The 16589-nt window shown below is 37.3% G+C and overlaps 1 protein-coding gene across 1 annotated transcript; it reads left to right on the top strand.

The window, feature by feature from the left end:
- The first annotated feature begins 1 nt into the window (after position 1).
- LOC307005863 (ly6/PLAUR domain-containing protein 2-like) lies at positions 2-5920 on the top strand. Its single transcript, XM_079626365.1, has 3 exons — positions 2-451; positions 1252-1368; positions 4547-5920. Exons 1-3 carry the CDS (start codon positions 403-405, stop codon positions 4762-4764), a joined length of 384 nt encoding a protein of 127 aa, XP_079482491.1. The 5' UTR covers positions 2-402; the 3' UTR covers positions 4765-5920.
- The last annotated feature ends 10669 nt before the right edge of the window (positions 5921-16589 follow it).

The raw sequence follows: 16589 nt of genomic DNA on the forward strand, positions 1-16589 counted from the left end.
TCTGAACTTTTTACCTAGCCTCATAATTGTGATTGAATAAAAGTGCTACTGAATTTTTCACTTAAGTCAGTCTAGATTTGTCTGGATTTTCGTACACTATAAGTCTCAGTCGTAAAGCCAAGGAGGATATGACATCATCCGCGACAAAGCTACATACAAAAATGCTCTGTTTGTAAAATTCTAATCTAACAGTTGTCATGTAAGAATGCACATTGTGACACTAGGCCAAAAGTATGAGGGAATGCCAGCTGTGCTGGCGTGTGGCGTCTTTCACTTGTTCTTTCAAAAGGACAAGTGAAAGAATGTCTGCATGGGTGGATCTTTAAGGAGACAGTCAGTTTCAGTCAGAAGCAGAAACACCCAGTGAACTTCTCCCACAGATGCAGTCAGCGCTTCAGCAACATGGAGACTCTATCTAGTCTGCTCTTTTTACTTCTAACTGTACACTCAGGTATGGCTTCTCATTCACTTGCTTGAAATGCATTTTGGGTAGTCAACGTGTTTTCATGGTTAATGTTTTGTAATCCATTTTGAAAGTGGTTGGGTAAAAATCCAGTTGCTATTTCTAAACAAGTGCTAAGAATTGTATTGTATGGTTCATTTTTTTTTATACAATTCATATAATATATGCTACCGCTCAAAGGTTTGGAGTCTGTAGAATGTACGTTGTTTTTAAAGGAATGTCTTGTATGTTCACTAAAGGCTGCATTTAATTGGTTAAAAATACAGTAAAAACAGTAATATTGTGTACAGTATTACTATTTTAATCATTTTATTACAACAGTAATAATGTTATAACTGTTTTCTATTTTAATTCTTTTAAAGTTTTATTTATTCCTGTTTGGAAAAGCTGAATTTTCAGCATTACTCCATTCTTCAGTGTCACATGATCCTTCAGAAATCAATCTAAAATTGTAAACTTTGTGGAAACTATACTTTTTCAGGATTTTTTCTGAAAAATCTGAGTGACCCCAAACTTTTAAACGGTACTATATATTCAACTGGGTTATGGGCTACTTTCTAAGCTGGGGTTCTAACCCTTTTCATGTAAGTGACTGTTAATATTTACCTAAGCTGTAATGTGTATTGTGCAAACATTTTCCACAGTGTGGTGAAATAGTATTAGAATACAGTTTCCTCTACTGTGAATTTCAAGTGTTAGATTGCATAATAAAAATGACAACTCAATTCAATATTGATTAAATAAATTCATGTATTTCTTCAAGAGCAGCCTATTTTGCTCTTTTGCAGTAAGTGCGCTTAAGTGTTACGTGTGTCCCTCCGGAACATCAAATGAAGAATGTATCAAAAACACTCAGGACTGCCAGGCTCCTCTGGACACCTGCATGACCACTGTTGGCACACTAGGTGAGCACATGCCCTCGACATTAAAGCAGATCACTGTGGGGAAATGTAGAAACTGAGGGAGGAAAAATGATCTGATGATAAGGAGTTTATTCAAATAGGAATAGACAGAACTACCACAGAAAGCCACCAGTTCTACTTCTGAACATCAGGTATCAGCTGATACTCAGCCTACTAGTTATCTTTCTTTAGAGAATTAGCAACTAAACCGAATTCTTGAAGACAAATCTTGTCATGACATGGCTCCAAATGTTATAGTAATACACAAATTATGTTTTGTAGTCTTATGTGTCAATTAATATACTTTTTAATTTAGAGTTTTGTTTTTGAGGCCTCATAGAAGTTGGTTATAACGCTGTTGTCACAGGGGTGTGAAGACAGACTTAAGAAGCAGGCAGATGATGAAGAAGTATAAACGTAGACTTTAACAATACACAGATAATCATGATTTTGGTCATATTCTAACTTACAAGCAATTTTTGAATTTCCATAACTTTCCTGTTCCACCAAAAGAATATAATACATTGATAAAAGCTATCCCAGCAGGCTTAATCCAATTAATTAAAAATCATCTTAGCTTCAATAAAGTTAAAAGTGTTTATCCAGCGTTACGCTTGGGCGGTATTGATTTCTTGGATCGTAAATGCAACAACAGACATATTAGCACAATTTTTCAAATGAAGAGAAAGATTACTCCAAGGGGTAAATTCTATTGGGGATCTCTTAAAACAAACGTAAATTGGAAAAAGGCCTGGCTTTTGCCTTGTAAATTTTGTGTATCCAACAAAGTTAAGGAAATTCATTATAAAATCCTTCATAAAATGTATCCTGTTAACTTATCCATCTCTAAATATTCTGATATTGATGAAACTTGCTCTTTTTGTGGTTTTGTTGAAGAAACAGCCGACCATTTATTTTGTAATTGTAATGTAACCAATAGATTTTGGGTTGAATTAAGCTCTTTTCTTTTTAGTCCTATAAATGTGACCCACACCTTCACTCTCAAAGAGGTTATCTTTTATTATGAAAACCCAAAGTTACGGTCCCTTGAATATGTTGTTAATTTCTTTATCTTGTATGCAAAATTCTTCATCCACAAGCAAAAATGGCTTAAGTCTCCTTTAAGCTTTCCTCATTTTCTTGCTGAACTTAACTCTTTTATTTCATCCCTTAAACTTATAAATAACAAAAAAAGTGCAACATTTTTGATGCATTATGAGGATTTATTCAAAGATATGATTTAACATTATCATTGTTATGCTTTTCTTTTCTTTTTTGTGTATGTATATTTACATAATTTGATGTGTGCAAATCCAGGATATTCATGTTTTTTGTTCATTGTAAATGATACAACCTTGCTTAACTTCCCTGAGCTTGTATATGTATAAGTTTGCAATAAAAAATAAAAAAATAAAAAAAAATACACAGATAATCAACATACAGGGCAAGAAAACACACCTGAACATGAACGTGACCAGACAATGAGCGATAAAAACCGAGGAACTTAGACAGAGATGATGCACTTTATGATCAGCAGCTGCAGTGACGATTAATCAGCGTCCATAGAAACGAATGATTGGCGGAAACTAAGGGTAGGCTACACAACAACAATGCTTAAAACTGAGTTTTCCCTTTGAGTTTAGCGTGTGTACAGACAACACCCAGTCTTCACAGCTTCGCATTTTGCTGTTCACACGGAGATCGTTTTCAAAAACGTGGACTTTGAAACCCGTTTTCAAAAGTTTGCGTTTTCAGGCACCCAAAACGCCATTGTCATCGACCGGCCAAAACTAATAAAAAGTTTTACGTTTTTCGTTGAAAACGGTGTTGTGTAAACACCAGCCCCTAAGACAAATGCGAACATGTGACTGAGAAAAACTGTTTAGTACACGACACCATTTTCAGCACCGGCACATCAAAGAGATATGAAGCAAACAGGAAGAGGCACTTCAACACAAAACTGAAACAAATCATTTCTTGCCCTACAAATGATCCTCATCAGCCAGTTTGACTGAATAAGCTGTCAATTTCCCTTATTTCCAGATGTCAGAGGAATAACGTAACGCTTGATCCTTTAATGTGATATAGGCTATCACAAGAATATCTATGGCAAGAGCTCTTATCAGTCACTAGGTCATTGTTACATATGTATAGCAATAGCTATAAATTAAGCATAATTACATGCAACTAACCCTAAACCAAACCTAATCATAGTAGGTATAGGCTATGTTAATATTAGCCATACTTAAATGTAAAATAAAGTGTAACCAGCGGAATTCAAAGAAAAAAATACTATAGCCTACTGCACATTTGTGGTCTGCTCTTCCGATTTAATTTACAATGAATGATTCACTGGAAAGCACTAAGAATCTCTCGTTCCATTTTTTTCTTATTATTGCGTTCATAGCACTTTCACTGATTGTTTAGTTTAATGGAAGTTACTCACATAATTCAAAGAAGCTTCAGGGGCCATATGGAAAAGGTGGATATATCCAAATATGAAGATATATTCAAACGCTTAATTTTATTATCAAAGCACTGTAGTTTTTTGTTTTTTTTTTGCGGGGAGCACAATGTAGCGCAATGATGACTGATTATACAAACAAACATTTTTATGGATGATCAAGTGATACAGTAAAACTTGGGGAAAAAAAATATATATATATATATAAATATATATATATATATATATATACACACACACATGTATGTAATGGAGGCCAGCTATAGTCGTTGTGCGAGTAAACCTCACTCAATAGGTGCTCTAGTAGCGACTGACACTGAGGGCTGCAGGCTTTAGCCTCCTTGTTAGAGCGCCTGACTCTCACGCTCCTCGAACTACTGCATCGAGGACCGCACAGAGCAGGGCAAGGTGGAGACCCGGATGGAGGGGTTACATATATATATATAAAATATAATAAGTTATTCTGTTTACTTTATAAAAAATCATTAAAGATTTCATAGTACCATGACCTGAAGTTGGGCAGTTTTAGAATTAGGCTATACGAAGAGGCCTTTTACTTGCTAAAAAAGAAAAAAGTGCATAAATGAGCTTCCAAAACATTGAGGCAAGAACAGATTTCAAGAGGTCAGAAGTTCTAATACACAAAAAGCTGGATGTGTTAAACTATTCAACATGGTAGAGGGAAAAATAGATAAACGTTGAATTTGTCTTTTTTAGGAAGTGTCACTGCCATTGTGAAGACATGCTCCTATTCAAAACTCTGCTCAAGCGCTGCTGCATCTGCCTCTGTGGAGAGTAATGGAGATGGAGTCCAGGTGACATGCTGTAACAGTAACCTGTGTAACTACAGTGGAGCTGCCAGCGTTACACTGCACAGATGGCTGATGGTCCTACCACTGCTCCTCATCACCCTCCTCTTCAGACAGAACACTTGAAATGTGAAACACTCGGGGTTTAGGAGGATTAAATCCCATCATGGACTAAAATGGTCTTCATTCTGAAAATCCAACCTTGTAACTACTGAACTGAACTAGAAAACTTAATTTCCCCTGCTTCGTTACTTGTTTGGTAACGGCCTTTTTGTTGAAAATATGTCAGTCCATTATCATGTATTCCAAACATCTGATCATATTTAAGTAGGCTAATTGTATAAAAGATTTTAAAGTTGGCAAGAGTTGCACAAATTGTGTAAACTATGTATATAAATGCAATGTTAACATAATTCAGGCCCTAGTTTTGTAAATCTGTGGATATAGGTTTTAAACCTTTTACTTAAATAAAAAACTGCGGTTCTGATAAATAAAATTATTAAATATAATAAGCTAGGCTACTTGTTTTATAATAATCAATGGTAACAAAATAACTTTCACATAACTGTTGATACACTATGGAACTGTAAATACAACTCAATGCATTTTGCGAATAACATTGTTTTGGTTGGTTATCCTAATCTTCACTAGTAAGACAAACAGATTACCCATGTGTGAATAGGTGTGACGGAAGTTTGATTCGTGCCGAAAGACAGGGCGCCTATTCGCGAAGCGGTCTGTCAGGGTGTGTGGGGCAGGGTTAAGGTTAGTTTCTTTCGTAGAAATTCACCTTTCGGCAGTCAGCAATTACCCCAACCTGCAGATATTGCTGTCTCAAGTCAGTTTATGGATGATCTCAAACTGACTAGCTGAAGACGTCACTTTAGCTGATCAACAGCCATTATAAAATGACCCTTCCGATTATAATGCTTTACAATGAACTTATGGCAATTTAACTGTTCAATACAATACCTTACTCACTGGTTGAGTAATGAAAACGACATCTCCGCGTCGCCTTTACAACATTTCAAATCCTTTTCTTGCCAGCTTCGAAAAGTCAAGCCAGTGTTGATTCTGGTTCCCTTTCATAGGTTCAAATGAGCGTTCTCAATTTGCACGCAGACTGTCTGCATTTTTTTAAAGGGGTGGTAAAGTATGATTTCACTTTTCTAACTTTAGTTAGTGTGTAATGTTGCTGTTTGAGCATAAACAACATCTGCACATGTACAACGCTCAAAGATCTAAGCAAAGGAAGATATTTGCTTTTAAAGAAAAGGCCTTTTAGGCAGCAAGCCAACTTGATATTGATTTTCCATCTGAATCATCATTGTGGTTGATTTTGAAATTTCAATGCAAAATAAATGTTGAATCACCATTAATATATCGTTGAAACCTGACGTTATTAATGTTGATGGCAACAACATTGGAACAACATTGATCTATAGTTAGGCCCTATCTTTATGATTGATTAAGCATTGATATTTGGTTTACCGGGCGATTGCCAATGTGTTGAAAGGTCGTTGATTTAGAGTTGACCGGGAAACGACCTGTGGTTGAAAAGTCATCGACATATCGTTGACCGGGAAATATGATTGAAAATCCATCGATTTTTGGATGACCGGGAGATCAACGGGTGGTAGACCAACTGCTCCGGACACCGCTCATTTCTGGACCCGGACCGATACGATCAGGTAAGCTTGCTTAATGTTCGATATTGTACTAAATCAAATAATGTTACTCGTTAACATGGTTATTTACTCGTTAACATGACGCAGTGCTGCACACATTGAAATAAATTTTATTAAAATATCTCCACGATCTGCTTTTGAAGAAATATGGTATCGTGCTACAGCGCACATTCAGTTCGGTCGCCTCCGTCCCAACACTGTACAACTCGACATACATTCACATCACACGTTAACGCAGCGGTACAGTTACACTCACAGAACACTGCACTTATTCGCAATCACAAAAGTTTATTATTTGCTCGTGCTTTAAAGCTTTGCCGGTTATAACCTACATTTCATTGGCGTTTTGTTCTGACATGCACTTTCTGAGCGCTAAGGCCTAGCTAGGCTACTGAATTTGTTTCCAAGTGTGCAAATATGTGGGTGTTCTCTGTTTAACTTAAAGGCTAATTTTTTGCATTGTGCTTGTATTTTCTGTTTTAGACGCTCTTACGGCAGATGGGGACAGCCAGCGTCACCCAATTTACTGGCTGTGCAAAAGTGGCTGTTCTGCGCAAGACCGAGCAGGAGGGACTGGACGACACCATTCAGACGTCAGATGACCGTGAACTGTAAATTGGCTAAAGAGGACAAATAATGAAAAAGGCTAATAAAATGAATTTGCTTTTACCTTAAATGTTGTGGTGTGGTGTGGTCAGTGTTTTAGGCTATAGGCGATAGGCAGCTTTCAAATGTTTCATCACTTTTTAACATCCTGGTTGTAGATAAAGCAGGATATTCATTATAGGCTATTTCATTTAGGGCATTATTTTCGTATAGCAATCATTTTCTATGGCTTAATAACGATTGAAATTCCATTGAAATCACGTTGATCCTTAGTTCAATTGAAAGTTCAACATTGTTTCAATATTCCTGATAATTGAAATACCATTGAAATAACGTTGATCTATGGACGGGATTTCAATGTTGTTTCAATATTAAAAAAGGGTGCAAAATGATGTAGAATCAACATCAGAGATCGACGTTGATTCAATGACTTAACGTTGACAACGGTTGATTTAACACTTTCAATGACTGTTTGCTATCTGGGGGACTACAACAATAGGGACTTCACGACATTCCTCCGGGGTTAGTGACACCAGCAAGCAACCCTAAAATGAACATAACCGCCACCCTCCACACCAGCAACATAAATTCATCAACTAACCATTCAGAGACGTCCTGTTGCATTCTACATGTTGTCACTTCTTGAGTCTCTCCATCTTTGTCTGACTCCGTCTGTAGACAGTAGGTTTTAACATTAAAGGCAGAACAGTTTCTGTCATTTTAGTGTGTCTGCAGTCTGAGGTAATCGCATATGATAACACACACGTGAGTTCTTGAAACCCCGCCCTCTGTGCAGCTCATTTGCATTTAAAAGGGCCAGGCACAAAACGGTGCGTTTTTCCAAACCCTCAAAAAGTGACAACTTTAATATGCTATATAAAAATATCGGTGGAGTATTTTGTGCTAAAACTTCACACACACACTCTGGGAACATCAGATATTTATTTTACATCTTGTGAAAATGGCATTTTACCACCCCATTAACTGGTGATTCCCCAGAGCCAGAGGTTCGAGATCTATCTAGCCAGTCCGGGGTGGGCCACACCACACACGTGTCAAAGTAGCCGGAACAAGTTCTCTCTATTTACAAATACGACGAGACCGGACGAGTACCAATGTATGCAATTTCCAGAGAAAATCATCCCGCTAGGTCTAAATAAACACCTGTAATAATAGGCTTACCATAGCGAATCAAGGCAAGTAAAAAAAAAATTTTTTTGGAAGCAGCATTTATGTATTAACTCGTTTAAATGTTAATTTTGAAGAAGAAGAAGCTGTAGTGTGCATTTAACTTAACCACAAACAAGCTCAACAACCTTTTCAGTATGAAGCAAAAACAAAACAAAAAACAGTAAGGTAGGATACACATTAGTGGAAGACAATTCACCAATAAATAAAATTATTATTTTTATTTATCAAGAACTGATTTAAAATAAATACCTACATCAGACAAAAATAATAATACATAAAACGATTTTTGTGCTGAACAGAGCATATGCAATCTTCAACTAATGGTGATTCAAATCTTTCTTTAAAATATTTGTCCGGCCTCATTATGTGATAACACTTCTATCAACAGGTGAGCTCATGTTAACAGTTACACAAAATGAAACAAATCCTTACAACAAGGTATTAAACTGATACAGACATTTCATCAGTGATACGAAGGTGATAAACTGTGGCTAACACATAAAATTTTAAAAAATTGAGTTGTGATGCTGGATATATAATATCCATATTGCATGGTGCTTATATCCAAAGAAAAGTATAAGATAGTTGACAATTATAAAAACTAAGGGTGGGGGAAAACACAAAGCTTGACATTCTTTTGCAAAGCATTTAGAAGAAAAAGGTTCAAGTATGTCTCTTCATTATTAGCTTCATCTTGCAGTGGCAATGCTTGAAAACATGCAGGTATATAATAGCACATCTAACTAGCTTGTGATGTTACTGAAAAACAAAACACCTAATGTTGAACACAAATTCCACATTAAAGGGTTAGTTCACCCAAAATTGAAATCGTAAGACGCTGATGACGTGTTATCTGGTGCGCCCGAGCTTCATTTATAGACTGAGGGAGACGCACACTGTAAAAAAAAAAAAAAATCTTCGCAAACATGTCTAAGGATTTCGACACAGAGGAAGACTTGCATTTTTTTGCCCAGCAATATTTATTTGAACCCGAATACACGGCGCACCAGATAACACGTCATCAGCGTCTCACGTCAGACTGTGGAGTCGTGAACGCGGATTGACAACAGACCCGGAAGAGAATACAATGCTGAATAAAGTCTTATTTTGTGTTATTTTTGGACCAAAAAGTATTTTCGATGCTTCAAAAATTTCTAACTAACCCACTGATGTCACATGGACTACTTTGATGATGTTTTTATTACCTTTATGGACATGGACAGTATACCGTACATACATTTTCAATGGAGGGACAGAAAGCTCTCGGACTAAATATCTAAAATATCTTAAACTGTGTTCCGAAGATGAACGGAGGTCTTACGGGCTTAGAACGACATGAGGGTGAGTCATTAATGACATTATTTTCATTTTTGGGTGAACTAACCCTTTAAAAAAAAATCTAGCCAACTGATGTGGAATGCATAACTTCATAAATCATTTTTAATTTGAGTTTCATTTAAACTCAAAGTTGTTTGAATATTTTATAACATCACACACACACTTAGAACACAATCACATGCTTACATTGCTACAAACCACAAAAGAAAACACACTGGCCGACCTGTGGCTGAGCTCAGAATCAGAGCCTTCACATCAGGCATTGGCAGCAGGAAGTGACATGGAACGCTTCAATAAAATCTCTACTTGCTATTATTTCTTAAATTGGCTTAAGCAAGACTTAATACTACTAGAGAATAAGCGAGAGAAAATGTAACTCACCTTAGAGAATAATTTGAATGCTTGATGTGGAAAGGCTCTTTAGGACTTATGAATTTTAGCTGCAAGTTAATTAGAAAAGCTCAAAATAAGTCTCATGCCAGACATTTAGGAGCAGCAATAATAACACTGCACACATCAACATGCAATATGACTGAAGTTGTTAGACTTGAATGTATTTTATGCAACCCGTGACGAGGGAGAAGAACCCAAATGATGGACGTCCGTATAAAAAGTCAGTGTAAACTAAAAGGAATGTATACTGAAAAATAACTAATACAAAAAATAGATGCATAATTAAACCCTATGGAATATTTGTGATAAGAAATTAATTGTGCATTTCACTCTGTAAATTCGACACGTAAATAATTATATAATTCAAAATTAATGATTTGTGTATGCAATATTTCAACTATTGTAATAATATCTGAAATGTGTACCTTTGTAATCTTGAACTGAACAAACAGAAACAAATGGTAGCCTACCTGACTATTATTTAAAGAAATGTTGTAACTCTTTACAATAAGGTTCATTAGTTAGCATTAGTTAATTTATAACTAACATGAACTAACACTGAGCAATACGTTACAGTATTTACTCATCTTTGTTAATGTTAGTTAATAAAAATACAGCTGTTCATTGTTTGTTCATGTTAGTTCACAGTGTATTAACTAATGTTAACAAATACAACCTTTGATTTTAATAATGTATTAGTAAATGTTGAAACTAATTTTAACTAAGATTAATAAATGCTGTAGAAGTACTGTTCTTTCTTACTAAGGTTCTTACTAAGAACTGTTCATTCTTACTAAGTTCATATTAACTAGGGTAGTTAACTAATGAACCAGGGCTCGCAAAATTCCTAAATCGCTGGTAGCCCTTCGGGCAGGCACTCTTCAGATTTTGGTAGCCCAAAATGAATTTTACTAGCCCACATAAAAAGACAATTTTTAAATCTAGAAAATTGGTTAGGAGTCAAAACATGAATCAAAAACTTTTTCAAAACACAAATATCAACAATTGGATATACAATAATCAAATTAGAATCATCAATACAAATATACATCTGGTTCTCTGAACTGAAATGTGTGTGACCAGTATGGAACATGAATCTGTCTGTGGCTCAGCCCCCAATGAGGGTATGATCAAAATAAAATAAAAAGGTAACACTTTGGGTTAGGGTCTAACGCTCACAATTAACTAGTTTCATTAACATGCAGATGGCAGGGTTTTATCATCACTGAGGTCCCAAATGTGAGGTAGACTAGTTAGGGGAATTCGGGGGCCAATCTGCAATAATTTTCTCGGCGGCCCGAGAAAATTTTGATTTCTCTGATATACATATGTGCATTTTAAGATGTTTTGAATGCCAAAAAAATTGGACAACAATAGCTTTAAAACCATGTCACACAGCTGATTATTTTTCTCTCCTCATCAGCATCACACTCTTTTTAGGGCCCAAGCCCTGAAAGGGCGCAGAGCCCTATTGTTCTTCTAAGGGTTTTTTGTTATTAGGGCCCAAGCCCTGAAAGGGCGCAGAGCCCTATTGTTCTTCTAAGGGTTTTTTGTTATTCTTCTTCTTCTTCTTCTTCTTCTTCTTCTTCTTTATAATAAATTTTTTTTCAAGGTTTTTGCCACTTTTGGGGGCCTTAACGTGCTCAAAAACTCTTGAAACTTTGCACACTGGTCAGAACCCGCGGCCATTAGAGCCGGACTGAAGCTGGTACCCGGGCGTGGCAGGGGGGCTCGACAGCGCCCCCTGGAACGCGGTCCGAAAACTTGGTCCATAAATCAAACACGCTTGCATGAAATAATATGAAACTCGGTACACTTATAGATCTCATCGGTTCATATATCCTTCATGCTCTGACTTTTTACCCCAGCCCAACAGGAAGTCAGCTATTTGGCGTAGTTTAAAAAACACATGCAATGGAATTTAAAATACTCCTCCTAGACGATTCAAACAATCACCACGAAACTCGGTGTGCATGAACTCAAGACATTGAGGATGAAAAGTTGCGAGGGGATTTTTGATATCTCGAACGGTTTGGCCGTGGCGAGGAAACGAATTTATGGCGAATATTGGAAACAGGAAGTGTGTTATAACTTCTGCATACATTAATTGATCTTGATGAAACTTCAGCAGTGTGTTCGCTGTAAGAGGCCGATCACATGGATGTGACTATTGTGAGTCAAAGTTATAGCGCCACCAACTGGCAGCAGGAAGTGTGTCACTTTCGAAATGCTTTGAAATCACCCTCTTATTTTTACCCGATTTGCTTCAAACTTCATCTGTATAATGTAAACACACGACAGATGTAGACCTGGGAAAGGATTATTGATATCTTTAATACTGTCGCCATGGCAACGCTTTAAACTTTTATATTCTTTTTGGATGCATTTGAGGCTCTTAACATGCTTCAAATTGCATGAAACTCAACATGCATTTGACATTTATTGTGTAATAGACATGTGCGAAGTTTCAGAAACGGGCGTGGTAAGGGGCTTAGTAGCGCCACCTTTAGTCAAAAATGGGGTATTAGTTTTACCTACAGTAACCAAACTCGGTACGTATATTCTTCTCTTCGATCCGGACAACTTTCTAATTTACAGTCATTAGCTCCGACCAACAGGAAGTCAGATATTTTGGTTTGAATGTGTACTGTTTGGAGCATTTTCCCTCTGCCCCTCTGTGTGTGTGAGTGTGTGTGTGAGGAGGTGGACTAGTTTAGTTTAACCATTTCTCTGCTGTGTGCAAAATCTCTGGCACTTTTGAGGGCCTTAACATGCTCGAAAACTCTTGAAATTTTGCACACAGGTCAGAACCCACTGCCATCAGGGCCAGGCTGAAGCTGGTACCCGGGCGTGGCAGGGGGGCTCGACAGCGCCCCCTGGAATGGGATTCGAACACTTGTCCGTATATCAAACACGCTTGCATGAATTAATATGAAACTCGGTACACATATAGATTTAATCGGGCCGAACAACTTTCCCTGGGTCAAGTTTTACGCCAGCCCAACAGGAAGTCGGCTATTACGGGTTGATTGGAGAACGCTTGCTCTCGCATTTGAAACACTTCTCCTAGAGAATTCATCCGATGACCACGAAACTCGGTCAGCATGAAGTCAAGACATGGAAGATGATAAATTGCCAGGGGATTTTTGATATCTCGAACGGTTTGGCCGTGGCGAGGAAACAAATTTATGATTAAAAAAGGATGCATAAAGTGTGTTATAACTTAGTTATAGTTTTACCTACAGTTACAAAACTCAGCGTGTATATTGATCTTATCAAGCTGAACAACTTTCTAATTTACAGTCATTAGCTCCGACCAACAGAAAGTCAGATATTGTGGTTTGAATGTGGATTGTGTCTCTCTCTGTCTCTCTGCCATTCTGTGTGTGTGTGTGTGTGTGTGTGTGTGTGTGTGTGTGTGTGTGTTATTTTGGTTGGGTGGCAGTTGTAGGTTACAGTTTGACAAGAGTTTATAGTTTAACAAAAGCACAATGTTGTGCTTTATTGCGAGTGTACACAAATATAGAGAAACACTTTGAATGATGTCCTGTGTGAACAAAATGACGGAGTATGTTTTTATGTCTCCATTCGATCGAGCCACACACACACACACACACACACACACACACACACACACACACACACACACACACACACACACACACACACACACACACACACACACACACACACACACACACACACACACACACACACACACACAGCATTCCAATCTTGACATCGCAGCATGTTCATTATAGCCTTAATAAAATGTAATAATAAAATAGTCAACCTAACATAAAAAAATTACACTGCTCTGTTTAAATAGTCAGTTGTACAGTTCGTACCGTTCACAGTAAGCACCGCTCCACTGTGATGTTTCCAAGCATATATATATATATATATATATATATATATATATATATATATATATATATATATATATATATATATATATATATATATATATAATTAAAGCTGCAAGCAGCGATGGAGGGCCCAAGCCGGTAGCACCGCCACCCGGTGCCTTTAGTGCAACTAAAGGCACCAGGGTGGCGGTGCCACCGGCTTGGGCCCGCAATCGCTGCTTGCAGCTTTATTAGGGCCCAAGCCTTGAAAAGGCGAAGGCCCTATTGTTTTCCTCCGGATTATTCTTCTTAACTATTATTATTATTTATTAGGGCCCAAGCCTTGAAAAGGCGAAGGCCCTATTGTTTTCCTTCGGATTATTCTTCTTTATTATTTATTATTAGGGCCCAAGCCTTGAAAAGGCGAAGGCCCTATTGTTTTTCTTAGGATTATTATTAGGGCCCAAGCCTTGAAAAGGCGAAGGCCCTATTGTTTTTCTTGGGATTATTATTTATTCTTCTTCTTCTTTATTATTATTATATTACTACCTTTTGGTCACTTTTGGGGGCCTTAACGTGCTCAAAAACTCTTGAAACTTTGCACAAATGTCAGAACCTGCGGCCATCAGGGCCCGACTGAAGCTGGGACCCGGGCGTGGCAGGGGGGCTCGCCAGCGCCCCCTGGAATGGGATTCAAAAACATGTCCATATATCAAACACGCTTGCATGAAATAATATGAAACTCGGTACACATATAGATCTCATCGGGCCGAACAACTTTCGTGCTCTAAGTTTTACGCCAGTCCAACAGGAAGTCGGTTATTATGGGTTGTATGGAAACGCATGTTCTGGCATTTGAAACACTTCTCCTAGAGAATTCATCGGATGACCACGAAACTCAATGTGCATGAAGCCAAGACATGGAGGATGATAAATTGCGAGGGGATTTTTGATATCTCGAACGGTTTGGCCGTGGCGAGGAAACAAATTTATGGCGAATATTGGAAACAGGAAGTGTGTTATAACATCCTCATACATTAACTGATCTTGATGAAACTTCAGCAGTGTGTTCGCTGTAAGAGGCCGATCACATGGATGTGACTATTGTGAGTCAAAGTTATAGCGCCACCAACTGGCAGCAGGAAGTGTGTCACTTTCAAGATACTTTTGACCCAAGAGGGGGGGGGTAGTTTTACCTACAGTCACAAAAATCTATATATGTGTTCTTCTCCTTGAGCCGGACAACTTTCTAATTTACAGTCATTAGCTCAGACCAACAGAATAGGGCTATTTAATAAAAATCAAGTCATACATAGGGCTATACTGCCCTCTAGTGATGTATGACAGTCAATGCCAGCATGTAAGGTCTAAATGAGATCAAAATAGTTCAGACATAAATATATATTTATTAGGGTGACTGTGTGAGGATATTTTCCCACCGGTTAATCGACGTGTGACACCAGCGGGAGCTTTTAAATCGCTAACTTAAAAGCGAAAGTAAGTACTGGACGTCCAGTAGGAATGAACTAAAACACATTCACTCTAATTCTGCTCGTTCCTCGCCGTGAACGCGTTATTGCTTGAATTGCGAGTTCAATAGCCTATTATTCTTAATGGAAAACAATAAAACAGTACAATGACAGATTCGCTTAAATAGTCGTTTTTACACAAAATATTCCGTCATCATCTTTTCAGTCTGCTCTTCACCCATGATGATTAATGAAATTGGACTGATCTTTGCTGCGACTCTCGTTCAACTCACGATTTATTAAGCGGACACGTTCAGGTTTTAATAGGTTAGTGCCCGTTCTCTAACTAAACTAAATTATTTTAACACACACACACACACACACACACACACACACACACACATACACACACACACGTGCATTGCAATCTCAAATCGACGGTGGAGCGCGATGATATATTTAAATCTGTATATTGTAGCCTAATATCTGTACCTAGTCACACCCCTACTCTTATTAAATGTATGCTTCATATTTCATTTTTAATTTCTAAATTTGATCAATAAATTAAATTATTTAGAATAATAAGACACTATAGGGACACCCTGTGGCTGATCAAATTAAATATTTTAAACTGAAAAATAACAATGCATTAAATAATGTTATGAGATTGTTTTAAATATAAGTTAATTAACGATCGTTGGAAAGAATGATAGGCTATACTTTTGAACATAACACTAAACCTCCTTTAAGTGTCGCAAGGCGACCGTCTTAATGAGCGAGTCATTGATTCATTCGTTCAAACGCGTTTGAACGACTGAGTCATTAATGAATGAGACAGTTGTCTATTGATTGATAATTGAATCTTTGAGTCAAGCGATTCTTTTAAAAAGCGGAATCATTCACTAATGAAAAAACACTGTGAGATGCGCGATGGTTCTGCTGTGATCTTTGTTGAACTATTTTCGCTGCTGAAACAGAACAAAAACAGGAACATTGCATCTAAAGTGTAAGTGACTCATTTTATGCATTTATTGAACTGTTGTATGAAATCAATGTCAATTTTTCAATTGTGATGGTGGTATTCATGAAAAGAGGACTCGTCGTGTGAGGTTGCTTAACTGTATCAATGATATGAAAAAAAATATGAAAACGCCCCATTTTTTAATTGTTCACTGTGATTATTTTGTGAGTGCTTCGCAACATTGTTACCGTGACTAATGTATTTATAATGCACTATCGATAGCAGCTTACAATAAATGTTATAATCAGGATTTTGTTTCTTTTTTCCCCATGTTCTAATCAGGTTGGGCAAGTAAAATCATCTTTGTCTCAACCATGCGCTTTTTAGTTTCATGATTTGGCTCTATAGTTCGGGGTGGATTGCTTGAATTGTGAGTTCAATAGCCTATTGTTCTTAC

This window comes from Phoxinus phoxinus (assembly GCF_949152265.1).
Source record: "Phoxinus phoxinus genome assembly, chromosome: 10".
Classification (NCBI taxonomy): domain Eukaryota; kingdom Metazoa; phylum Chordata; class Actinopteri; order Cypriniformes; family Leuciscidae; genus Phoxinus; species Phoxinus phoxinus.